The sequence below is a fragment of the Camelus ferus genome, chromosome 6, assembly GCF_009834535.1.
Source record: "Camelus ferus isolate YT-003-E chromosome 6, BCGSAC_Cfer_1.0, whole genome shotgun sequence".
In the NCBI taxonomy this organism is placed as follows: Eukaryota; Metazoa; Chordata; class Mammalia; order Artiodactyla; family Camelidae; genus Camelus; species Camelus ferus.
The window spans coordinates 84,167,817-84,194,225 of NC_045701.1; the positions used below are offsets into that span (position 1 = coordinate 84,167,817).

At 35.6% G+C, this 26,409-nt stretch overlaps 2 protein-coding genes across 2 annotated transcripts in view; both read left to right on the top strand.

Moving 5' to 3' along the window:
- Positions 1-258: 258 nt before the first annotated feature.
- On the top strand, positions 259-9,773 carry LOC116664028 (protein unc-79 homolog). The gene is made up of 3 exons (XM_032480860.1): positions 259-1,929; positions 2,673-2,793; positions 9,209-9,773. The coding sequence occupies exons 1-3, from the start codon at positions 1,827-1,829 to the stop codon at positions 9,771-9,773; spliced, it is 789 nt and encodes a 262-aa protein (XP_032336751.1). The 5' UTR covers positions 259-1,826.
- Positions 9,774-12,952: 3,179 nt separating this feature from the next.
- The window catches only part of LOC102507782 (unc-79 homolog, NALCN channel complex subunit), a 171,171-nt gene continuing 157,714 nt past the window's right edge, over positions 12,953-26,409 (top strand). The window contains exons 1-2 of the mRNA XM_032482551.1: positions 12,953-13,196; positions 22,679-22,771. Coding sequence (XP_032338442.1) covers positions 13,109-13,196; positions 22,679-22,771 — 181 coding nt within the window. The 5' untranslated portion in view covers positions 12,953-13,108. The remainder of the gene's footprint in view (positions 13,197-22,678; positions 22,772-26,409) is intronic.

Genomic DNA, 26,409 nt, shown 5'->3' on the forward strand with positions numbered 1-26,409 from the left:
CAAATACTTGAAAACATGAAAGTTAAATAAATCTATGGTTTATTAGAATTTCGTTGCATTCACCAATGCGCAAATCAGATTGAACATTTTTCCAACTGGTTCTATAAATTGTCTTTCATGGTTACTCATCACTATTTTTGTTCTTTCTCTCCCCATTTCTTTCTTTTTTTCCCCCATCTTCACTCATCAGTTATTTATTGAGCACCTACTAGATGTCTGGCACTAGGGATAAAAAGAGTCCACGATGTAGTGTAGGAGACAGGTATATATGCAAAAAAAACTTCTCCCAAGTTATAGTGCTATTATTAAAGTAATAATTCATTTGTTCACTTATCCTGCAAATATACTAAGTGCCTGAGTGCCAGGCAATGTGTTAGGCTTGGGATATAGATGTAAGTAAGATACAGTTTCTTCCTTCAAGAAATTAAAAACCTGGCATAAAAAAATAAACAGGTAAGTAAACAAAGACAATACAAGTAACGTTTGTAAAATGTTAAAATATCGCAAAAAAGGCAGTGACTCTGGTCTCCGCTTTCCCTTGCATGTTTGGATACCCATTGAAAGGAGTCATTGCTGCATTTTAGTGAGAAGAGTTATAAAAGGCACATTCATTCATTTCATAAACATTTCTGAATGCTTGCCATCATTGTGTAGTGAGTTTTGTAGTTCTTGAATCATGAGGGAGCTTCAAGTCAGGGGATCAATGACTTTTGTCACTATTTGAGCTTATTGTCCAAAACCTGCACTGTCAACACCTTTTCAAGGTAGTGGAATGATTAATGGTATTCCTGAAATACAGAAACCTGCTGAATGTTAAAGCTTGAGAAGTGTCACAGTAACAAGACGTTACTGTGATGCTGGTTTCCCAGAAAGCACATGCTGGCCTAGCACATATCTCAGATTCTTGGAACTCAGAGCTGTGTATTAATGTAGGGATTCCCTGTAACGTAATTTTAAAAAATATGATGAACAGTGGATCAACAACACTGAGAAGGAAATGGATTTTGTATGAAGATGACAAAATGTAGATTATGTAATTAAAACATTTTCAACTATCCTCTATCTTTACCTTATCTCTGGAAAAAAGTTATTTATAACCAAATACTTACAGGGTTAATTGAGACAATGGATTTAAACTTGTTGCTTTTTTTCAAAGGTGATATGCTGTGTAAACTCAAGGTGTTATTATCTGTAGCCTTATTTTTGTAGGAAAATGCTAACCATATTATGGAAATAGTGTAGGTAGTAGGAGGGAGAAAAGGCAAATCTGATAAATGGTATATGTGGGCTTTAGAATCAATGATTAACCTAATAGCTGAAGATTGCTTTGATGTTATGCAATGAACACCCACTATCTGCATATTGACTTCATTTCAGATCGTGTAATAGAGTGTCTCATAGTGGAAAGAGCACTGAACGGGAGTCAGGGTTTCTAAGTTCTACTCTAGCTCTGCCAGTGACTACATATTTGCCTCATTTTCCCCGTCTTTAAAATGAGTCAGTTATGCAAAAGGGTTTCTAAAGTCCTTCTAGTTCTGGTATTTCATCATTCTGTGATTCTACATGCCATGCCTATCAAAAGCATTTTGACTTTCTTCAAGTTGCTTAAGCCAGCATTTCAGTTAGAGTGCATCCAGGAGCTTATTTCCATGGGCTGTTGGGAACAGCAAGGCCTTGCTTCTCCAGGACTTGATATGTCTTCTGTTAACTGCTGACAGTGAGCCACACCACGTAAAAGGCTCCTTTGGTAGCCTTAAAGATTGAAAGGACAAATGGACAGTGTTGAGAGCTCTGTGGAAGAGGAGACCTGAGAGACGTTGATCATCATGGCCCCTTGGGATTTGCAAAGAGGAATGACTAGCACTGGGCCATTCCCTGCAGCCAGGTCAAAGGTCAGGTCAGGAATGTGGACAATGCTGGTGACTCCAGGTAGGTCTAGGAGGGTAAATAAATCTATTTAGTCCCTCCTGAATCTTGAGAAGATCTGGGCAGCCAAGCTCAGAAAGCAATTAGGAAGTCTCCTATTTTATGAAATTCCTTGGAAGAAAAATGTGACGTTCAGTTTTTGTATTTTATTACGGCCTAGTCATTGTATTCTTACTTAATACACACCAAGTTAATCTGGTTTAACATAGTCTCACAGTTCAAACATTGGCTAAACACACTTTCATGACCACTTATAGAGTTAAAAAACTGGTTTTGATTGATGCTACTGTGCAACGGACTCCCTATATTTTAGGATTTTTTAGTGTCCTTGTAAGACCTTTGAATTTTCTCTAGTTTTAGTTAAGCAGTATTAAGTATAATTCCCTAAGGCAGAGATATGTATCTATTATTATTTTGCTAATAATAAGCTAACTTGGGGTGATTATAAGATGATGTGGGGTACTGCCTTTCTTAGTGATAAAAGGTAATGGATAATTTGTGAATAGGATATTAAGCCAGATAACTAAAAATAATTTTGTGTGTTGAATACAATTATAAGTAATTAATGGCCTTTTGTAATTGTTTCCATCAGGGAATTCCAGTAAAAGTTTACATATGTTCTTTAAAATACTGTTTAAATTCCTGTATCTAGTCATTCAAAAACAAAACTGTATGCCTAATACATATTACAAGATGATTCTTCTTCTTCTTGTTCTTTTTTGTTTGTTTGTTTTGCTTTTATCTAGTTGCTTCCAAGATCCGGTACTTACAGGAATATCATAACCGGGTTCTCCACAACATTTATCCTGTACCTTCAGGAACAGATATTGCAAACACCCTGAAATACTTTTCTCAGACCTTGTTAAGGTAAGCTTTAAAATAGCCTCTACTTTGAAAGAATTATTAGGTAGTTCTGCTGAAGATTGGGACCTAAATTTTTATTGAACTGAAAGTTTTGAAGGGCCTTATGTTTTCTAGTGCTCTGCCAGAAGGGTCTGGACTCAAGCTTTCTGGGTGTATATAGCAGATGAGGTCAGAGGCCTAACTGATAAAAATTTTGTGTGGCTACTGCCTGCTTTCCTCAGTTGAATGTGTTTTCAAGAGATTTATGTAGTGATAAAAGTTTTATGTTTGACACTCACGTAGAGCGAAATTAAAACGAGAACCTACATTGCTTAAAATTAAGAACAGGAAACATTTATGGTCTTAAAGAAAATCAGAATTATGCAGCATTTTAGGTTCATCGGTAGTGTTTCCTATTTCTCAAAGTATAATTTATGATAATAATTATTTTTAATCTTGAGCTTGAAGTGTTCAATATACTTTATAGTTGATAAGGAAATTCTATGGAGGACAATGGACAAAAACATGGCAGCACTTTTTACGCTGTCTACTTTCATGATAAGGTGCAGACAAGAGGGACCTCTCTGCCTCACAGTTTTCATTAGGAAAAATAGGCAGACAGAGGTGAGCCTTTCAGGTAGAGACTCAACTGTTGGGGAAATAACATCGAAGAAATGAGAGTACACTTCACTTTCCATTAAATTTTAAGGCTTGTTCTCTTCCGTTATCATGATCTTCTTGCTTCAAGTCTGAGTTTAGAAACCTGTTTCTTTTGCCTCTATAACAACAAATGTTTTGCGAGATAGGCATTAGGGAAAGAACATCAGCTCAGAATAACAGCAGTGGCACTGGAGTTCCCAGCGGTCTAAGGCTTTGCCCTGAGCAGACTGAATGCTTTGTAGAAACAAGCCTCTTCACCAGGTCAAGTCAGCTACTAGTCTTTAGTCCTTTTGCCTCTATGTTCTTATTCTTTGGAATATCTTTTCTTTAGAACCCTTAGTGGCCCTGTTCTATGTTAAAGGGATTCTGTTTTTCAGCTTCATGGATTTCATACTTGCATAGTAAGTTTAGGACCTTGTCATAGGACATTTCTCTTCTTTTCTAATGTCAGGAGAGTAATTAGCTCAGTTTTCACAGTAATAATCAGATAAGGTTACACACCAAGACATCTAAATCTGTCCTCTTCAATGCTCCTTTTGTCTTTGAGATCAGGGTTCTCAACAGGAGACACTTTCCTTTATCACAAATTCCGAATGCTCTCTAAGTGAGAGACACTTTTCAGCAGGAAGCAAATTCAGAATTCCATTTGCAAGGAAGCTGTTACATCCTAGTTGGCACTTGGAAGCTTGCTGCTTATGTCTTAGAGATGGTGCCAGAAAGTTAAGAAATTTAGGGTACTGAAGTCATGCTTGCAAGACATGAAGATTCTATTTTCTTGAGCAGTGGATCATTAGAATATGATCATGGGTGATAGCATTTTAATGGTGTAGCTAGTGTTAAAGTAGTTTATTGAAGTGGCTGTTGGAAAAGATTCGATGCAATTGAGTTGAGTCCATTTTCAAAGGGAGACAACATCAACAGCTACTACTAATGGTAATACTAACAAAGCTGTCATTATCATAGTAATATTATTATAATGCATAATAGTAATTATATGTCAAGCACTGTTCTAAGCACTTTACATGTGTCATCTCATGTAATCCCTCATAATAATTCTATGAAATAAGTATACTATTATACTCATTTTACATATAATGAAATTACAGCACAGAGTGGTTAAATAAATTGCTCAAAGTTACATATCTGGTAAGTGTTAGAACCAGGATTTGACCCTGGCAGTCCTAATCCACAGTACATGCTCTGAGCAATTAGACTATGCTGCTTCTCCTTACTGTCTTCGCTCTGTCTCCCACTCAGCAAATAATCGAGGCTTGTAGGCTAGAGCAGAGTTGACAGCCTATAAGACACACATTAAATGGGAAGAAGAAAGAAGACACTGAATAATGTAACATACCACTGGTTGGGCATTAATACTTACAGGTTCAACTCTTGGGCTGAACCCACTGCGTTTTCTTTCTTCTCTTTGCCTACCTCAATTAAACACTTTTTTCACTTCTTTTGTTTACTTTCCAATAATTCCAGTGATACAGAACTAACAACTATTTTCCTATGTATTAGACCAAGTTATGATCATTTTCAGTGTTGGTTTTATTCATCCATAATAATCATATTTATAAGCCTTCATTTTATTTATGCTATTAGGAAGTTCAAGACAAATAAGATGGTCTAAGTAGTTGGTGTCCAATATTATTGACAGTAATGTTTTCTACTTACAAATAAGATGGTTTCCTTTGCATTTCATATCATTTATTACATATATTCAGAAGCATTTCTTGCTTTCAGAATTCAAGTTCTTGGAGAGAAATGAGAAGAAAGCATTTAAGATGAATACTCACAGAGTAACCCTCTGTCTTTCCTTTTTGGTATTCTCAATGAAGTTAAAATTATTATTTTGGTTAAAATGTGCAACTTGACATTCTAGCAACATCATTTAAGCCAGAATTGCAGTTTTAGAGTGATAGTCTGTTGGTACTCATGCATACACACAACTCTCACTGATTTGACTTTAGTACATATTTTCAAAGGCAGAGATTAGGCGAGGCATTCAACTTCAATTAATTTAATCCATAGGAGAGGAGAGATGATGTGCAGAGAAATGTAGAGACCATAATTGTCTATATCAGCAGTTGAATAGCCCACATAGGTCTATTTACTTCATGACTAATTGGACTCACACTGGGGTTCATAGAGGTTCCCCATACACCAGGTTAGTAAAAAGCAAGTCTTCTGTGTTACTCAGCTTGCTAGCCCTTGAGTTTAGAGCAATATTCAATCCTTAGAAAGAGATCAATAAGTATTTGTTAAATCGAATTGACTTCAGTCCAAATTTCATCTATCACAGGAACTCTTCTAGAACGTTTACTTAATCTAGCAGTGACCTGGGGTCCTCAGCAGAATTTTTGTTTGAGTGCTTAGCTGTAACTTAGTAGGGATCTAAGTGTGGCAATGCACACAGAGTTTATACACAACTTCAGAGTTTAGTTTTTTGTTTGCTTTTAGCATTAGAAGCGACTATGAAGACCATCTAATTTAACCCTGCCTCATGGCTACAGAGGAATCTGTCCATTTTGTATTAAAAGCATTCTGGGACTGTATTTCAAACATCTAAGGTCTTCTTTAGGGATCTTGCCTTTTACCTGGCAGAACATTTTTAAAGGCTTCCTTCTAGTCTTCCTACTTCAAACATTCTTTTGGAATTCCTTCCCCCAGATCACTCTTCTGGTGCCATTCAAACTCTAGCACGTACAATCTTTTTAAAAATCATCAAGTTTGGGGGAAGCTCCTTGCTGTTAACTCTTTAGAAAATGTTTAATATGTTTTTAAAAGGGATTCTAGTCTCAGTTCAATAATCCTAACTGAATCATAATTTCTAATTGCTTACGAAGAACATACAGACCTTCAAATGATTGATTTGTAGCCCACAGAGTAGCTTCAGAGCAGGTGAATTTTGTGTAGTGGATAGATCCTATTCAAATGTCAAAATTCGTAATCTTATGGAAAGTTTACTTGACATATTAATTTTCTGTGCTATAAATACCTCAGGGCAACTTCTCATCTTTCCCTACACCCACAGAGTTCTTCTCTTGGTTTTTCTTGATATTGGAAGTAAATGCTTGATAAAGAGGATCTCAGGAGTGAAGAGGAAAGGTGAAAAGTTGTCTGCTGGGTCAAACTCTTCTGAGCAGGGCATTCTTAATATTCTTTTTGGTTGGGTGTACAGACCTCTGGGAAAGAATCTCAGATGGGGAAGATGTTTTTATCATGCCCAAGTTAGACAGTTTGGTTGGGGAAATAAGTTTTTTTTTTCTGAATAAACTTCACAAAACATCATGAAATCACAATGCATTGTACATTTATTCATGAGCCCTTCTTAAGTTTTTCCACAAATGAAAACATTTCCTTACATTGAAACATGAATGGTAATTTAAAACTGGTATCATGGATAACTCATCTTCAGCCATTTTTTCTCAACTTCACCTACTTGCTAAACCTAAAGGCAGTGAGAGAGAAGTTTACTGTTTCAATGAGGACATTCTTCCCTCCCTGCATATTTGGAGTTGTGGTTGCTTTCGTTTGGGAACCATGCATATGCAGGAAGGGAAAAATATCAATGTAGAGCCTCCAAAGATGATCTGACTAGTATTTGCTAAATTCTGTCAAACTTTGGAAAAATACTAACGTATATTTGAAAAAAATAATGTGCTCTATTTCCCCCACCAAGGAAAGGTTCGATGAGAACAATGTACTTAATCTAAAGGAAAAGAGAAATGTGTGCTGTACAACCAATTTTATTCTCTAAGGCAAACTGTTATCTTTCTGTGCCACTTGTATAAGAGCCACATCTTGTAATTTTGGAAGGATGCTGGTTGTAGGCTAATTTAGGGCTGAAGTTTGGGAAGTAATATTTCTGACTTATATCCATTGTGATTCTAAAGGAATTTTCAGTGGGATAAAATCCTACAGGATTAAAACAGATTTTTGGTGAGTGGGCATATCAAGAATATAACATTTAAAGGTGGTACTTTTAGGAGTAATTGAGTTATATGAGGAAAGTATAAAGTCTGATGGAAAATCTGATGGTATTTTTAATAGATGTAGGCAGGCAGGGGTAACTGAAATGTTGATATTATCCCATGGTAAAGTATAAACTTACAAAGTTAAATACATTACACACAAAAAAGTAAATTAAATCCCTTTAAAAGTAAAAAAAAATTACACTAAATCTTAAGTTATTTATTGCTAAGAAGTATTACATAACTATTCTGAAATTATTTTTATTATTATTAATTGTTTTTCCCTGGACATTGGGTAACAGAAGACAAAGGAAATCGAGGTAAATTAGGCACATGGAAAATAAAAAGCATGTAGTTTTTTTTCTTACATTGTAACATATTTTGCACTAAGAGTAAATAAAAATAAATGTAAATTTGAAATAGCGAGCATGCTTGACACTAACCGATTCTTCACACCACTGTAAAATTGTAAATGTAATATCATTAACTAAGAACTTAGTAATGTTTGATGCACATAGAATAAGTGTAAAATAAGATTATTTTTATGTAATGAAACATTTATAAATTGTTATCTATTTTACTTAACACAGAAGTGTACTATATAAAAGCACTTTGTAAGTGCAGCGGATATTATTATAATGTAGAGCTATTGTCTTTGATGATTAAATAGTATAACCTAATTTTTAAAAACCTAAACATTTGGCTAAGCAGTCATTTCTTCTGTTTTTAAATTAACAACTTTTCTGCTTTATCGCTTTTACTAAAAGGTTTTTATTTAAAAATTAATGCTAGAAGAAAGCCAATTTATTTTTAAGAATTTATTTTTATTCCCATTAAACTTCTTTTAACTTTGTAAATTATCTTTCCTTTAGTGAGTTTTGTTGAATAATAACGTAAGTAGCAGCAGTAATATATGAGATCTTATTGTATGACGTGCAGCTATATGACAGATACTGCTTGCTTAGTCTTTAGAATTTTGAAGATGACTATTTAATAAACCACTGTTTGTATTCATAAAATAAAATGTCTCCTCCCCAACATGCAAAATTTTAAAAACACACATAAATAACCATTATCATTAGTTCACAAACATATGCTACGGACCATCTACTCTATATTATTTTATAGCTTTTCCAATGTAGTTTAGCTAACATTTTAGAAATATGTATTATTTCTAAATTCATATGCCTGTTTAAACTTCATTATCTCAAATGATACTGACAGAATGTCATGAAACAGTATCATAATATACATATAGACATTATTTTGATGCAATAAACATGTGATTTTTAAGACCTTCTTAATAAACACACATGTTTATTCTTTGCTAAAACATGTTTCTGCAAGTGCCATACCTATATTTTGCAAGTTTTTATTTAGCTGATTAAGACAGTCTTGCTGCAAAATTCCTTTGCTTTGAAAGTTCATTTTAATTAGGAATAAAAGCCCCAACTCATTAGAAAAGTCAACATTTTTCCTTCCAGGAAACCTTTCCTTCACCAAGTTGATAAACTGTAAAACATGGGTTTGGCACTGAAACATGCATTTTTATATTTTTGCTCCTTACTAACCAGATAACACATGAGATGCAATGCAACTTCCACAAAATAAACCTTATGTTATTGGTAGCTCTGAGCATGAAGCCATGCGATCCGTAGTAGATTTGTAGATGTTGCTGGTGTGGCAATTGCATCTTATGTGGGATGTATCTGGTGTTTTATTATTTGTTTTAGAGTGTCATTTCAATGTAATGTGCTGTTCTTTGTGTCTTTGTTGTCTCTTTTTTTTCTTTGTCCCCCCAACAGCATTTTGTCCCGCACAGGGAAGAAGGAAAACCAAGATGCCTCCAATTTGACAGTGCCCATGACCATGTGTCTTTTTCCTGTGCCATTCCCACTCACCCCATCTCTAAGACCGCAGGTCAGTTCCATCAACCCTACTGTTACTCGCTCCCTCCTTTACAGCGTCCTGCGAGATGCTCCCTCTGAACGTGGCCTGCAAAGTCGTGATGCTCACTTGTCAGACTACCCTTCTTTGGACTATCAAGGCCTCTACGTGACTTTGGTGACTCTCCTGGATCTAGTTCCTTTACTACAGCATGGCCAACATGGTGAGCATTTAATCGAAACCTTTGAAAATGTATATGTATGTTTATGGATGCTAGAAACTGTTATTGTTATTGTAATAAATTGCTTGAAAGGTCTTTGTGTGGCCATTGCCTTTCTTACACTGAAACTTAATTATGGTGTTTCCCTTCCTATCATTTTTTGCTGTTTTATGGCCAGAGGGGTGTTATCCAAGCCTGCATTGGGAAGAATGAGCTTGAGAGAGGAGGAAGACTATAAAAGGAACTCACCTATTCTCCTCTGATCTGCTTATCATGGAGACTCTGGTTGAAATTATGATTTGGGGGCAAAATTTTAAGAACTCTCCCCGCCTCCAAGAAACTGTAGGAGGTGGAGCTTGGAGGGCAGGTTGAATCTACTGACTTTTTGGGGGAGCATATCACAGAATTTCTCTGGGACTCATTTTTATCTGTCTTTAAACCCAGGAGGTTAGACAAGAAGAAATCTCTAAGAACTCTTCCAAATTTAACTAACAATTAAAATGTTGGCCAAGTGGAATAGTGTATGGGGGAGCTATATGCCGTGTGTAGTATATGTATGCTGTGTATGGTGTATACTAGACAATGTTAGTGGTGCTTTAGGACAGAAGCCTAAAGGCATGCTTCTTTTTTTTAACTCTTCCTTTTTCTACTATGTCTTTAGTCGAGTTCATTATCTTGCTTCCTTACCAAATAACCTTAGAGGTTAAAAAACAATCCAGCACTGTTCTAACCTATAAAAGGGAGAATGATAATGTCTATTGCTTAAGTATTCAATATTATATTTGGGAAAATAAAATGAAAAACCATACAGTAAGAAAAGGGATTTTTGCAGAAAATGAGCTTTTAATGCATCAGTTGTCTTAACTTTAAAGCACTGATAATTTGGTTCATGGAGATATGATAACCAAAGTTTCACTGTACAGAAAAATTGGAATTTGAGACATGGGTGGGTAGTGGGGGTTATTTTGCTTTTTTGTTATGGCTAACTCTCCTAAGAGAATGCTTAATGGTTTATTTAGTAAGATGTGTTCCTAACTTAAAAAACCTACTTTCATAGAGATGATGAAATAATGATGATTATTTTGTTTTTTCTTATATTTACAATTCTGTATTACAGTGAATATAAAAAATGTGGGAATTTGTGAGTTTGCTTATTGTATAGTTTTGTAGCCTAGTTACTTTCATTGTCATCCTATCCTAGCTCAGAACTTAAAGAAGATGACTCTGAATATAAGATTGCTGGAGCTTACTTACCATGGTGGTGAACTTCTTAGTGCACTGTGACTACTTTGTGACTGCTTTCCTGGTCCTGGGATGGGTCACTGTGTAACAGCCTTTGATTAAGATAAAAAACATTCAGTTTGGTAACTCACGACCCACGTAACTGCAATTAATGTGTAAATTGTGACAATTTGGTGGGGGGGATGATTTGTATTTTTACTTTTATAGCCAAAGCTATTTTGTGGCTTTCTTTTTTTGCTATTATCTATCCTGTGTTCTTGTTCTGCATAACAGAGCTTAGAAGATAGGAAAAAAACCTCACCAGACCATCCCTTAGAGGTTAAAAAACAATCCAACACTGCTTCTCTAAGTGTGATCTGGTCAACATCAGAATTTCTGAGGGAGCTTGGAACATGGAATTCTGCCTCCCAAGCCAGAACTTCTGAATAAGAAAGACTGAGGTGTAGGTCCTGAGAATCTGAATTTTTAACCAACTCTCTGGGTGATTCTTCAGTATACAGAGTTTGAGAATTACTGCACTAGGGCTAGATCTGTGTCTTCATGTGGGGCAGTGTGGTGCACCCAGGAGAGCAGCATTCTTGTGGTAGTTCAGCTACTAACTCTCAGGTGATCTTGGGCAGTCACTTTCCTTCTCCAGGCCTCAGTTTCCTCATGTGAAGTGTATTCCAGATGGGCTTCAAGCTCCTTTCAGTGCTAATATTTTGTAACCAGGCTAAAATGCAGCTGAGGTGTCTTTCGTGTTCAGCCAGTTCTTGGTTCTTAGTAAAACACCTGTGAATTTTCTGCTCCATCATTTTGACCTTCACTCCCCAGTGTGCAATGTGGTTACATCCTCTCTGCTGTCAGTTGATATGCTTGTTGAATTGGCATAATTCTAATGATAATCAGAAATAACATTAGGCATACAAATGGCACTGAGGTAAATCTGCTACAAAACAAACAAGTCTAATAATTTTCTTTTATGATGAATATGAGAATGATCAAAGTCTTCATTGTCAAGTCTTGGCTGATGACCTGTATTTTGGGAGGTTCAGAAATATCAAAATATGCATGCAGTGTGATGGGATTTGGCTTCCGTGCATAGTTATAGTTTTTTGAATGTCCTCTACTTTTACTCCTTGTGCAGGTAATAATAATAGTAACAATATTAACATTCATCATAATGGCTAATATTTGTGGAGCACACATTATGTGCTATGTTAAGCACTTTACTTTTTCCTCATTTAAACCTCCTAACAATGGTACCTAATGAAGTCAGGTAGGTACTGTTCCTGTCACCATTTAAAAGATCTTGATAGAAAGATTATTACTAGGTAGCACTTCCTTCCGTGATAACTGATAACTAAACTCACAGGGTCATACGGTATCAGTTTATGACTTCCTTTCTTTGGTTCATGCCGAATCTGCTTCTGTGTTGGAAGGTGCAAATTACCTCTTTGCCCAAGACTCCAGATGTAGGAAGACTGTGGTTTGGTTGGGGGAGCAGAAATAACCTGGTTTTATTTTCAGTCCTGCCCTTGAATTTTCAAAAACTTCCCATGGGAAAATAATTTCACATCTTTGTGCCACATTTGTGTAAAATGTCATGGAGGTAAGAATGCTGGAGGGATTTCAGGATTTATTATTACACGGAAAGTGCTTTTAATTTATGAAATCAAGGACGAATGTAAATAACAACTATTACTGAAGATGAATAAAGTGTTGAGGAAAAGCTCACATAATAGATACATTTGACCCTTGAACAACTCGGTGGGTCTCCGACCCCCTCCGCCATACAGTTGAAAATCTGCAGTCTCTTCTTATGTCTCTGCCTCAAAAACAAAGGATTGATAGATGACTTACCCAGGGGCAGAGAGCTGAAACAGTTTGGACAAAATCAGGATTCAAACCCTCATTCTTTTGATTCTATATACTGTTATCTCCAACCAGACACAAATTTTTCCTCACACTTAGTTAATTCAAAGAATTAGATGAATAAAATGAGTAAAATGAAGATACAGGGATTATATTTATTGAAAAAATCTCATAGATGAGTGGACCCATGCGGTTCAAACCTGTGTTGTTCAAGAGTCAACTGTATTTACATTTCTTAATGCAGTCATCAAATACTGTGTCCGCACTATACTGAGCAGTATGTTTCAGGACTCTTAATAGGAAGGGTGTAGTGGTCACTTACAATTTAAACCAGTTCATAAAAACTTAAAATGTAAAATTAGCATTTTTTGTTAAATGGCAAAATACTCAGTGACTAATTGCTTGATTTTGTTTTGCAGATCTTGGACAGTCAATATTTTATACAACCACGTGTTTGCTCCCTTTTCTCAACGATGATATTCTGAGTACTTTGCCCTACACGATGATATCAACCTTAGCTACCTTTCCTCCGTTTCTGCACAAGGATATTATTGAATATCTTAGCACATCTTTTCTACCAATGGCTATACGTAAGTTCAGTCTTACCTAACACTAGATTATTTTTATGTGTTGTATGAATGGCAATTGCTTTTGCTGTTTTCTGCTGTAGATTTTCAAGATTATAATGGAATCATTTGCTATATACATATGCTTTGATTTAAATTCAGTCATTTCTGCATGAATATTATGGTGAAAATAAAGGAAATGAAAGACAGTTACACCTTAGAATTGTTTTATTCACATAGCTTGATCTTATAGGATAGAAAGAAAGAACATGTCAAGGCCAAAAATATATGGTTATATTTCCTACATATAAATTATGGGTTTTTTTTTTTTTGCTACTTTAGAAAAAAAGGTGGAGAGAAGTGTTGCTTCAGACGTATAAATTCTTACATTCTGCATGTGAAGGCAGTAGGGTGTGACGAGAGAACCAATGGCTGGAGTCAGGATATGCAGCTGTCCTTGGTCTCAGTTCTGTCTGTCATCTGCTGTGTGATGTTGGGCGGCTCACACAGCTGAAACCTCATCTCCAGAGTGATGATAGTATCAGCTTTCCCTCACAGGGGTGTTAGGATGATAGAGTGAGTCAAAATTTATGACAACACTTTGAAAAAAGTTAAAGCTTGCGACTCACGTGCAAGGAACTGTTATAAACATGGAGCTGATTTGAATTCTATGTCACTTTTATGAACTTACTACTGCAGGCTTTCCAGACATGATAACAGAGAGGAAAATGTTGGATTGTGTTTTTTTATGATCAAAATCCCTCTAAAGTATTTTTAAAGATACAGATTATTAATTCATCTATATTTCAGTGGATAATCTGAAAAGATTATGGGTTTAGGAGTCAATCAGATCTAGATTCAAATCATAGCTCTGCTACCAACTAACTGTGGGACCTTAGGCAAGTTACCTAACCTTTCTGTTTCTTACTTGTAAAATGAGAAGAATGATAATAGCTGCCTCATAAAGTTGTTATAATTGAGAAGATTAACTGGAACATTGGTAGGGTGCCAGCACAATGCCTAGTGTTCAATAAGTGTTAGTTTACTTCTCTCCTTCCCTCAACTCCCATTTTATAACACCTGTATTCAACTCGTAGAGATCATTTTTCACCATTTTAATGGTATGTACTAATGATCTTATTAAAGTTGTTGCTCTGTAATAACAATTGGTAAACATACATATTTTTGAGCCACATTAATTTTTTTATTGTATTAGTTTTCTTTTTTCATTGAACTACAGTTAATTTACAATGTTGTGTTAGTTTTTGGTGTACAGCAAAGTAAGTCAGTTATATATATATATAGTTATATATATATATATTCTTTCTCATATTCCTTTTCATTGTAGGTTATTACAAGATACTGAATATAGTTCCCTGTGCTATACAGTAGCACCTTGTGGCTTATCTATCTTATACGTAGTAGTTTGTATCTGCTGATCCCAAACTCCTAATTTATCCCTCCCTTTGGCAACCATCAGTTTGTTTTCTGTCTATGTGAGTGTTTCTGTTTTGTAAATAAGTTAATTTGTATCATATTTTAGATTCCACATATAAGTGATATCAAATGATATTTGCCTTGCTCTAACTTACTTTCTCTGTCTGATTTACTTCATTTAGTATGATAATCTCTAGGTCCATCCATGTTGCTGCAAATGGCATTATTTCATTCTCTTTTTATGGCTGAGTAGTATTCCATTGCATATATATATGCCACATCTTCTTTATACAGTTGTCTGTTGATGAACATTTAGGTTGCTTCCATGTCTTGGCTATTGTAAATAGTGCTGCTGTGAACATTGGGTGCATGTATCTTTTGGAATTAAGAGTTTTTTTCTGGATATATGCCCAGGAGTGGGATTGCTGGATCATATGGTAAGTGTATTTTTAGTTTTTTGAGGACTTTCCAAGACTTTCCATGCTGTTTTCCATAGAATCTGCACCAGTTTACATTCCCACCAGCAGTGTAGGAGGGTTCCCCTTTCTCCACACCCTTACCAACATTTATTGTTTGTGGACTTTTTAATGATGGCCATTCTGACCTGTGTGAGGTGACACCTCACTGTAGTTTACATTTGCATTTCTCTGATAATTAGCAAAGTTGAGTATCTTTTCATGTGCCTATTGGCCATATGTATGTCTTCTTTAGAGAAATGTCTATTGAGGTCTTCTGGCTGTTTTTTGATTAGGTTGTTTGGGTTTTTTTTGTTATTGAGTTGTATAAACTGTCTGTACATTTTGGAAATTAGGCCCTTGTCAGTCACATCATTTGCAGGTATTTTCTCCCATTCTATAGGTTGTCTTTTCATTTTGTTTATGGTTTCCTTTGCTGTGCAAAAGCTTATAAGTTTGATTAGGTCCCATTTATTTATTTTTGCTTTTATTTCTATTGCTTTCAGAGATTGGCCTAAGAAAACATTGCTACAATTTATGCCAGAGTATGTTTTGCCTATGTTTTCGTCTAAGAAGTTTATAGTGTCTTGTATAGTGTCTTGTCTTGTTTATGTCTTTAAGCCATTCTGAGTTTATTTTTGTGTATGGTGTGAGGGTGTGTTCTAACTTCACTGATTTACATGTGAGCCACATTTACTTATTTTACAATTGAGTTTAATTTTAGCTATGGAATTATAATTTTCATGTCTTTTAACCAAAGAGTCTGACTTCTACCTAAATTGTGTAATGATTAAAAAAATTAGCACACTGATTATATTGTTCAAGTAATAGAATATCTGATCATTTTCTTTCTTGGTTCTGTGTAATCTTACTGACTAGTGCTTGTTTATGGATACAGCCTTAGAACTATATAGTTGTATTTTTTTTGTAAGTATGTTAACTGTTAAACTTAGGCATAGAAAAATTTTTCAAGAATAGCAGGTGAGGCTGCATCTTTTAAATAATGAGTTTAATTCACCATATCCTTTCTTAGAAGTAAGTCAATAATTTTGGAAAAGGTAGTGCATGTATCAGGCATTTTAAATTATACTTAAAATCAAACAAGCATGTGACAGCTGGCAATTTGTCTCTTCACCCTTGATTATTAATTTCTACTTAATTAGAAACAGACCTCAAAACATGCCTTGTAGTCACATTGGAATCTTTGCTTATTTAAATGTATGAATTTTGGGAACTGAGGAGAACAAAATAGTTGAGTTTACAAAATTTGTATGAATTTTAGTGCTTATTAGTAGAGTAACTTGGTGTTTGTTTAAAAGTATGGGCAAGTCTCTTATAAGTCCCAAGACTCCCTTTTTTTTTTTTTTTTTTTACTGTAAAGGAGGGGTTTGGGAAAAAAGTCCATCTCTCAGATTATTTCTCTCTTAATAATTCTAGGTTAAAGAACATCAATCATATTTTATGTAAGAGGCACATATCTTCCTCCATTGTTGATCTGGTTCATTTATTTTGTTGCTCTGGTTTTAGTCTCTTGGTTCTGACTTTCGTCTCCCATCACCATTCCTGTGCTTCAGTAGTAGCCAATCTGTCATCTTTGAATCTTTGAAAATAAATTGTGGTACTAACCCTTAAAGCCAAATTCTAAGCAATCCAAGTGTTTCTTTTGTACTTATTCCTTCATAAAATAGATAGACACAGATCCAAAGATGGTGGGAATTGGGTTCCAGATTAATCACATCAAACTGAGTTGACGTGAGAATGTGTCTGTTGCTTGCATGCACATTGGTTTTATTTTTGGAAGTTGTTTCAGTGTCTAGAAATTCTGACCAAAATAAGAGGGGAGCATTTAACTTCTTCTACAATATCTTTATTTCAGGCCTGAAATAAGGATGTTGCATTTTCTGAGTATTTGATAAAACCTTTAAGACCAAAAGGCTTTTTTCTCTTTGGTATGGTGTTCACAAGGTCAAATGTAAAACATGAATAGTTTTTCAAGTGTTAAATGATTATATCATTAAGGATCTAGAAGATGAAGTTCTGAGCTCTCAAGTGGACCTAAAGAGATATTGCAGCTCCTTCACTTTAAGAGCCCTGCATATATATCAGTTTTGTCCTTTATGTCATTTTTGTCAATAAACCAAGTACTGTGCTCTTATTTTAAAAACTCCTTTGAGGTGCTACAGAGCAAACTGCAATTTATTATAAAAGTTTCCTTTGACATAACCTTTTCTTCTTAACTCCTTCCATATATAGACACATTTGTTTTTATTCCAAATGTGTGCAATAGGCTTTGTTTATATATGTATATATATATTTAAAGGAATTACTGAGAATTGAAAGGGTCATTTGAATTTCACCATGGAAACCTCTTGTTTTCCCCACAAAGGTTCTATGATGTGTGGACCAAATTGAAATACGCATATTGAGAATATGATACTTTGGCAGAGAAGAGAAAAAGCAAGTTCCAAATGAACATTAATTGATGTAGGCTACATTATTTTAAAGATAATAATAAAGCTGAACAATTATATCAATGAAAGACCCTTCTAGTGGTATCTTGGTATCCTGAACTCTGCAGTCTCACCTAGTTTCTTTTCTGACTTCAATTTCCTCAAAAGTCACTTATCCTCAGGAAAAAAAAAGGTTCATTTAGATCTTTGCATTGAATTAAAAGCAATTATATAATTTAATTGAATATCTACTTCCAAACTGTTGGCCCTGTATACTTTTTGTTCTACTGCTACTATAGAGGATGTGTGTAATGTTCTATGATCTTTCAAAAGCTAATAAATAAATACAATAGAAAAAAGACAGTACAATGTTGATGATATTTAAATAATATTTTATATGTAATGTCTATTTTATTAGCTAACAATTGGTTTTTTTTGGAGGAGGGGAGGTAATTAGGTTTATTTATTTATTTATTTGATGGTGGTACAGGGGATTGAACCCAGGACCTCATGCATGCTAAGTGTACACTCTACCAGTGAGCTATATCCTCCCACCACCAGCTAACAATTGTTTTGGTAAAGTAGATCTTACTGTACTTTAAGAGCCTTATTGTTGAATTGTGGGAAATGTTTTAGAATAGGACTCCAGAGGGCTAGATTGTAATCTTTGACTGCTGGCAAATCTCTTAATCTTATCAAGCTTTACTTCCTTTAGCTGTAAATTTCTGAATAATCACAACCTCCCTTGTCTTTATCCCACATTGTTGTGAAGACCATGGGACAACACACGAGAATGAGCTTTGAATATTGTCTGTTGTTGTATCAGTGGATAGCAGACCCAACACACAGTCAAGTGACAGACGTGTCAAATCCCAACTACTGCAACTAATTCGAATATTCCGCTCAAAATCACATGTTGTCCTGAAATTTTGTCATCTTAAATATTGCTTGAAATAAGGGGCCATATGCTGGGGCTTGGGATTTTTTTCCGTTAGGTAGGTTGTATAGTAACAGTAATTGTTACAACAGGTTTTGATCTCATAGAACCTGACAGAACACTCCTGCAGTAGTGATGGGCAATTCTGTCTCTATGACTTTTTATTCATCTACCAATCTGTACATATTTTAATGCTGCATAGACTTCAGAGCCATGGTGTCTTAGTCCTCCCTTTATGTTGAACTGATATGACCTTCTGACAGCACAGATGTCTTATACGTAAACCCTATCTCATGGAACGCAGTTACCTCTGCCTCCACAAACAGAGGTCTTAATCCAGGCAGTACAATTTGGCAAAGCACAGGAAATGGTTCTGTCATATGGCAGAACTGGTTTTTCTTCTCCCCAGATGATTCCCTTACCTTTACCCCTTAAACAAGTATAAGGCTAGAGGGGTTTATTTAAATATATTTCAATTCAGACCACTTCTTAACCACTGTTTCTCATCTGGACCAGTTCAGTAGCTTCTGAGCTGGTCTGTGTGCTTCTACGCTTAGCCTTCCGACAGCCTGCTCTCCACCAAAAAGCCAGAGCTATCCTCCAAACGTGAATCAGATCACGTCTCCTCAGAACCATCCAGTAGCTTCCAGTCACTCCTACAGATCAAATTCGGCATCCTTCTGTGGCCCACAGGGCCTTCTGCCGTGTGATCTGGTCCCTGCCTCTCTTGCTACTTCATCACTGCCTCTGCTATGTCCACATTGGCCTTTCTACAGTTTCATAAAGGCACCAAACGTTTGCTTTTGCTCCAGGCTTTTTCCTCTGTCCCAAAAGCTTTTCTTGCAAATGGTCACGTCATTTGCTTTCTCATTCTCTTTAGGTCTCAGCTCAATTATCACATCTTCCCAGAGCCTCTTCCTTAACCTCAAGATAAAATAAGACCTTCCATCACTTTCTACCTATTCCCTTGATCTGCTTTGTATTTCTTCACAGGTATCTGCCTGTTCCTCTAGAATAGTGCTGTCCATAGAACTTTCTGCAATGATGGAAATGTTATATAAAATTCTGTGCTGTCCAGTAGCCACATGTGGCAACTAAGCACTTGAAGTATATCTAGTGAGAAAGAGGAACTGAATTTTTAATTTAGTTTACTTTTAATTAATTTAAATTTAAATAGCCACATGTGGCTACCATATTGGACAGCACAGCTCTAGCATTTAAGCTCCGTAAGGACAAAGACTGTCTATCTTGCTTATGACTCTGTCTCCAGGGCCTAGAACAATGCCTGATACATAGGAGATACTGAAAAAATACTCTGTGAATGAGTAAGTGACTAGAGCATTAGCTATGAAGTCAAGTGACTTAGGCTGTAGTCCTAATAATTAAGCTGGTGTTCTCATGCAAAATATGATTTCTCTTTTATAAAAATGGCTTTTCCTGTATACTTTTTTTGGGATGAGAATCATATAAAAGCTGTATATGATAGCATATTAAGAACTATAAGGTGCAGGAACAGATGCAGGAATTGTTATTGTTTATAGAGGGAGGGGATGGTGGTCATAGCTGTTTAGGTGGTGCTAGGAGGATCAGGGAATAGGTCTTAAAGCTTAATTGTATTTCCTGAGCACAATATTAAATGTAAAATTTTCTTATTTTGATTAATTCTCTGCTTTCTTTCATCGTATGTAGCTTTGGCTTTATACGCCCTCATGGGGACAAGCTGCACATCTGTTTACATCATGCCTTTTTAACAAGATTCAATAAATGATGTGTACCTCTGCATGTTTATTAAATTAGAATTGTGGTGATTTCGTGCAGTCTGTTAGATGGCTAAGAAATTGCAAGGCACCGTCTGTTTACTGTACTGGAGCCAATTTCTGAGGACTTGAGCCAGGGGAGCACTCTTGGCTTTGCGGTGGACTATTCTTGGGGGAAAGCATAGATTTGTAGGGGTAGAGAGGACGCTCAAAGGTCACTGAGCTATTTGGGCTGTTCTCCAAATAAACTTCATCTAAATCGTCCTAGACATTTGGGCATCTCTCCCATTTTTAAAGGCCTCCAGGCACAGTGATTCTCAGCCTCCCTTAATAGCAGTTTTCATTTTTTTAAAAAGCAATTATAATTTAAAAGTTTGAAATGAATTTAAACAAAGGTGAAAACATTTGTCCCAAAAAAGAAAGGATAGAGTATATTGATTATATTGAAGATTACACTTTCTTTTTTTTTTCACCCTTATACAAAGGGCACAGGGGCATGCAATTGTTCCTCCCACACCTGGACCCTTTACTAAGTATTTTCTCTCTTGTTCTCATCCCTCTAATAGTACGTAAATACAGCTCCAAGGCCTGCTTGCATCAGAATCAATTGATGTCCTTATTAAACGTGTGACTTCACTGCTTCCAAACCGACTGAGTTAGACCCTCTAGATACAGGCCCCCAGAAGCTGAATTTGAAAAAGCTCCCTGGCTAAAGTCTGACAGCAACTCAATCTTGTTCTTTAGGATTTGCCTCAAAGATTTTTTCCCCTTGTTTAATCAACTTTAACATCTAAGAGCAGTGTACTGACCCCCACATCTTTACATAAATATTAATATTTATTTATATTGTATAGCCAAATTAATGAATATACCTGAATATCACCTGCTTGGTACTTTAACAGCAGCCCAGCAGCAAATGTTTAATAAAGGCAAACTCAGGTAAACAGGACTTGATTATAGATCTGTTTTATTTATTTCTGTAAAGCTGTTGTAAAGGCCACCATCCATTGTGGTGCTCAGAGTTTTTTATGTTAAAAAAATCATGTTAGATTTTCTTTGTCTTCTCTACTTTATTATATGACAGACCTTTTATTAGTGTCTCAGTGCTTCTTTTATACATATGTTTTATTATGACTTGCCTTATTCTTTTTGGTTGTAGGTGAGATATTATTCCCATACACTGCACTTTAATGCTTTAAAGTAAAGCAGATTTTAAGGTTAACTGCTCTCTTCTTGTTGTCCATGTTGATGGTCTTCTGCATTACGTGTCAGAAATTGAGAGTTGACTTTTTGAGGGTGCTCTCTTCACTGTATACTGTTCTGTTCATGCTTTCTTGATAATTTGCCACAGAAGCCCAACTATAAGGGGAGGTTTCTGCTATTTCTGCAATTATCCTGAGAAAAGAAACTCACTTTATATCAGAGTCCTTATAAAGTTTCTGCTATTGTGGGCCCTCTCTCAATTACTGTGTTTAGAATAATAAAGTACTCTGGAGATAACATATTACCCCGAATGACCTCCCTCAGTGCTAGTTTTGAATGCTTATAGAGGTTACCTGATAACACTCTGTGAAAAAAAGAGAGAGAAAGAAATTTAATACAGTGTTGGATGTCATTGTAAACAAGCCACTTAAAGATGTCCTAAAAGCAGTATGTGAGTTGTTATCACATGGAGAGAATGATTATGCTGCTATAAGGTGAATTTGGAAGAAACCAACTGGCTGTATGATTAAATACTGCGGGATAGGATAAAATGTCCAGCAACAGCATTATTCACAGATTCAAAAAGTTGTTTATTTCAAACAACTCAGATGGATATGAAGATGGTAAAGCTCTGGAAAACTAAAAAAGTGGTTGTCATGGTGATGAAGATGCTGATGATGAAGTTACACGTGAAGGTTTGAGTAAAATTGTTTAATGATAGGTGGAAGGTGAAAATAATTTAAAATTAATATACTATTTTTTATAATACATGATTTAGAATTTGTATTTGTAACTAAATGAATATGGTATCCAGTATCAGTAGACTATTTCATTTACATCTCTTAACATTAATACATTGAAGTTGTGTTCAAAAACCTTTTTTTTTTTTTAACCTTCTTATTGGATAAACTTCAACATGCCTTTGTATTTGGGTATGTGGAAGATTGTTTTTTCTTTTTCCCTGAGATATAATAAGCTTGGAAACAGAGGTCACATTTAGGTGCAATTCTGACAAAACCATTCCATTACATTCTGGCATTATTTCTACTCCTTGAAGATTCTCACTAAATGCTGGCTATTGATTACGACTACTGTAGCGTTTGTATGCTAGGACAAATGTTACGGTTTTATTTATGCAAAACTTCCATTGGTTTGGTTGGGATTGTTTTTTTCAAGTTTTTTCTTAGCTCTTATGCTCTATGCAAAGTAGCAGCTAAAGGTATATAAATAAATAAACTGTGTCTAATCAAAAAATTTTTGGTTTCAGTGGGTTCCTCAAGGAGAGAAGGCGTTCCTGCCCATGTTAATCTCTCTGCATCATCCATGCTAATGATTGCAATGCAGTACACATCCAATCCAGGTAAGTGGAAATTTGGGTGGCTTCGCTAATTCCAAAACCAATAATTAAACAAGACATCAAATAAGCAAGCTATAAGTTCTCATGTGAGAAGAACTTCTCTTGATGAATTGACAACTGGAGATGTGTTAGAAAACAGACTTTCAAATTGAAATAAATTTTCCTTCCCTCTTGCTATTATATCAGCAGTAATTTTGCTGGCTAGTTATACTTTTAGAATATTTGAGAACACAATTTTAGAACACTGACTAGAAATTGCTTGAATATAGCTATATAGAAATAATTAAATTAGAAATACAAAAATCACCTGCAGTTCTATCAACTAAAGATAACCACTGTGAATAGTTTGTGAATTTCATACTCTAATGCCACATGAATATCCTTGCACATACATCTTTTACTACATTTCTGTTTCCTTAGAATAAATTCATAAAAGAGGGATTAATGAGTTAAGAGCTTGAAGAAAAGTCAATATTCCCACTAATTATATATGAAAGTACGTTATAACCTGTCATTGAATATTGTAGCATTTCTATACAAATGGACAGATGAAAAATAACATCTTATTTTGATTTGTGTTTCTTCAATTACTAGTAATGTCAGACAGGTTTAATCTGATATACTCTGTTTGATTTCCATTCATCAGTGCAATTGCAGATGAACTTTGGGAAACTGACCTAAAAGTGGGCTGACTGTTGGAGTCATATGCTAAGATATGAACTCAGTTTTTACATTTATTTAGTATTCACTTGGAAAGTGAACAAATTTAGTGGCACTGTGTTCAGTCTTTTATTTAATTATATAATGAATAATACTTGAGTTTTTGATGCAGGATGAGGAAAACAGTTTTTAAAATTTCCAAATCTTAATGTTCCTTAGTCTAGAGTATCATCCTTTAAATATGAGATCTCTTATGATTATTATATGAGTTTAATTAAAATGTATATTTTAGGGGAAGCTATATCTCATATCTCACTCTGACTTAAAAGATCCTCATAATATCATTTATATTTATTATATGTTATATTCTGAAAAAAAAAAACCTTCATTTAGAATCTAGTTAGTTAACTAAAGTCTCATCTTTGGCTTTGGTTCTAATTTCTAAGTTAGGAGGCAGTCACAGGTCAGGTAGAATTATGTGCTTTGAGGTTAGGGGTATGTGGGTTCACATCTGAGCTTAGCACACATTGCCAATTAGTATAACCTTGAGCAAGTTCTTTAACTTCCCGAAGTTTGAACTTATCTATAAAATGGGAATAATTTTTCCTGCCATACCTTAAAATGTTGTTGTGGGGATTTAATGAGTTAAGTATGTGTTAAGTGCTTACTTAGCATAGTGACTTGGCACGTCATATCTCTATAATCTGCCATTGTCTTCTTGGGGTTGAACGGTTCACTGGGGAGACCACTGTGATCAGATAGAGTTATGCTTGTTATTTCTAAATCTGTATCTTCATCTGCCCACGGGGGAATGTTTATAGCCAGCTATTCTACACTAAGAATTCCATTTGGGACCCAAAATTAGTCTTGTGATGGGGGAAACTGTTAAGAAGTGAGGTGCTATCCACCAGGGGGCTCTCTGAGACCAAGTGGTAGGGCATCATTATCCTTTAAACTTTTATTGGGGGAGATAGCAAGCGGCAGCTTGGTCCTTGTAGCTGATTGTTTATAAGAATAGAGCACAGGTACTTACTCAGGTAACAGGAATTCATTGAGTAACTCCTGTGTGCATTGCTCTGTGCTTGGCATTGTGAAAACCGCCCTGAAATGTAAGATATGGTGCTATGGAGTTTATGTCTAATTGGAAAGATTAGGCATATTCACATAAATCATTAACTTACAGTGTAAAGTAATACATGAAAAGTGTCAAATAAATACTATAGACAATATTAACTCATCATAGGAGAGAACTCTATGGGTTGAAATGATCAGAAAAGGCTTTGTGCCACTTGAGCAAAGTATGGGTCTTAAAATGTGGCTAGAATTTTGATAGAGCAAGTGGGGTGTTCTGGTAGGGGAAGCAATTTAAATAAAGGGAGTCTCTAGGTCTGTTCACGGGTAGTCAGAGGACTTCTCTGAACAAACATTCGTGTAGCAGACACATGGAAAATAGCAGACACCGTGCAAAAGAAAGCAGCCTGGAGCATCTGTACCTGAGAACTCAGTCGCAGCTTAACAAAATTCCAATTCTAGAGGATCGTCTATGTACTCAGCAAACAGGTACTGACTATCCGCTGTGTGCCAGACACTGGGCACACTGTGGTTAGCAAAATAGAACTGACCCCTTCTCTCTCTTCACGAAGCTTATCTTAGTTAAGAAACGGTTCTTTGAAATGCAGCCGTTAAAACAAAACAAAACAAAGCAAACCTAAAAAAAGGGAGGAAGGGAGAAGACGTTAATCATATAATTATAAAAGCAGTATAAAGTTTCAGTGTGGTAAGTGCTGTGAAAGATGTACATTGTGTATGATGAGACCCTATAAAAGGGGATTTTTCTTTATTTCAAGAGGTCGGGGAGGGCTCTTCTGGGAACGTAATATTTGGTCTTAGGACTGATGGATGAGTAGCTTTAACAAGGCCTGTAAGGGGGTGGAGGTTTCCAGGCAGAGGAATATCATGTGTCAGAAAGGATCCTGGCAAGCAGGTGGGACTGAAAGATCAGTGTAGGTGGAGCTCAGAGTGAGGGCAGCCTGCTGTGAGATAAAACTGTAGACTTCTGTGGGCCGGCACAAGCAGGATGTTGTAGGCTCTGTTTGGGAGTCTTGTGTTTATCCCAAGTCCAATGGAAAGGCACTGAAGGGCTTTGAATGGTTGTGTCTGTGTAACGCTAGTTGCAGTTGAGAATGGATTAAAAAGGAGACAGAGTGGATGTAGATTGACCTATGAGGAGGCTGTTGCATTGAGATTGAGAAAAGTGGATATATCTGAGAGCTATGTAGGAAGTAAAATTGATAGGACTTGGTGACATATTGGATATGGTGGGGTTTTAGCTTCATAACTAGGTGCATGGTGGTTCTATTCATTGAGAAAGAAGATATTAGAAGAAAATGACCAGGCTTCTAAGGGCAGATCGTGAGATCTATTTTGGACACGGTATGTTCAAGGTGTCTTTGAGACATTTGAGAGGAGATGATGCATCTTAGACTAATACAATGTTATATGTCAATTATATCTCAATAAAACTGGGGAAAGAACCCATACATAACCTCAGTAATAATTCTTATATGTCTAAAATAGAAAAATGCAAATGAATCATTTTCCTTCAGAAAAAAAAGAAGTAATAGTAATTAGGAAGTTGTATTAAGAATCTTGAACTCAGAACTGAGTTCTGGGCTAGAAGTAATGAACTTTGAGCCTACGTGTTCCATGTCCAGTGATATTCATTGAATTGCTTATAAATGGTAACAAGTTGTATAGGCACACCTCCTTTTACTGCGTTTTGCTTTATTGCGCTTCACAGACACTGGTTTTTTTTTTTTTTTTTAACAAATTGAAGTTTTGTGGCAACACTGCATTGTCAGATGATGATGGTTAGCATTTTTTAGTAATGAAGTGTTTTTTAATTGAAATATGTATTTTTTTAGACATAATGCTACTAGACACATAATAGACTACACTGTAGTGCAAACATAACTTTTGTA

Excerpts from the sequence above, each read along its gene's own strand:
- LOC116664028 (XM_032480860.1), top strand. The coding sequence starts at position 1,827 with ATGGCCCCTTGGGATTTGCAAAGAGGAATGACTAGCACTGGGCCATTC. Across the intron at positions 1,930-2,672 it reads GACAATGCTGGTGACTCCAG|TTGCTTCCAAGATCCGGTAC; the intron begins GTAGGTCTAGGA and ends GCTTTTATCTAG. Across the intron at positions 2,794-9,208 it reads TTTTCTCAGACCTTGTTAAG|CATTTTGTCCCGCACAGGGA; the intron begins GTAAGCTTTAAA and ends TCCCCCCAACAG.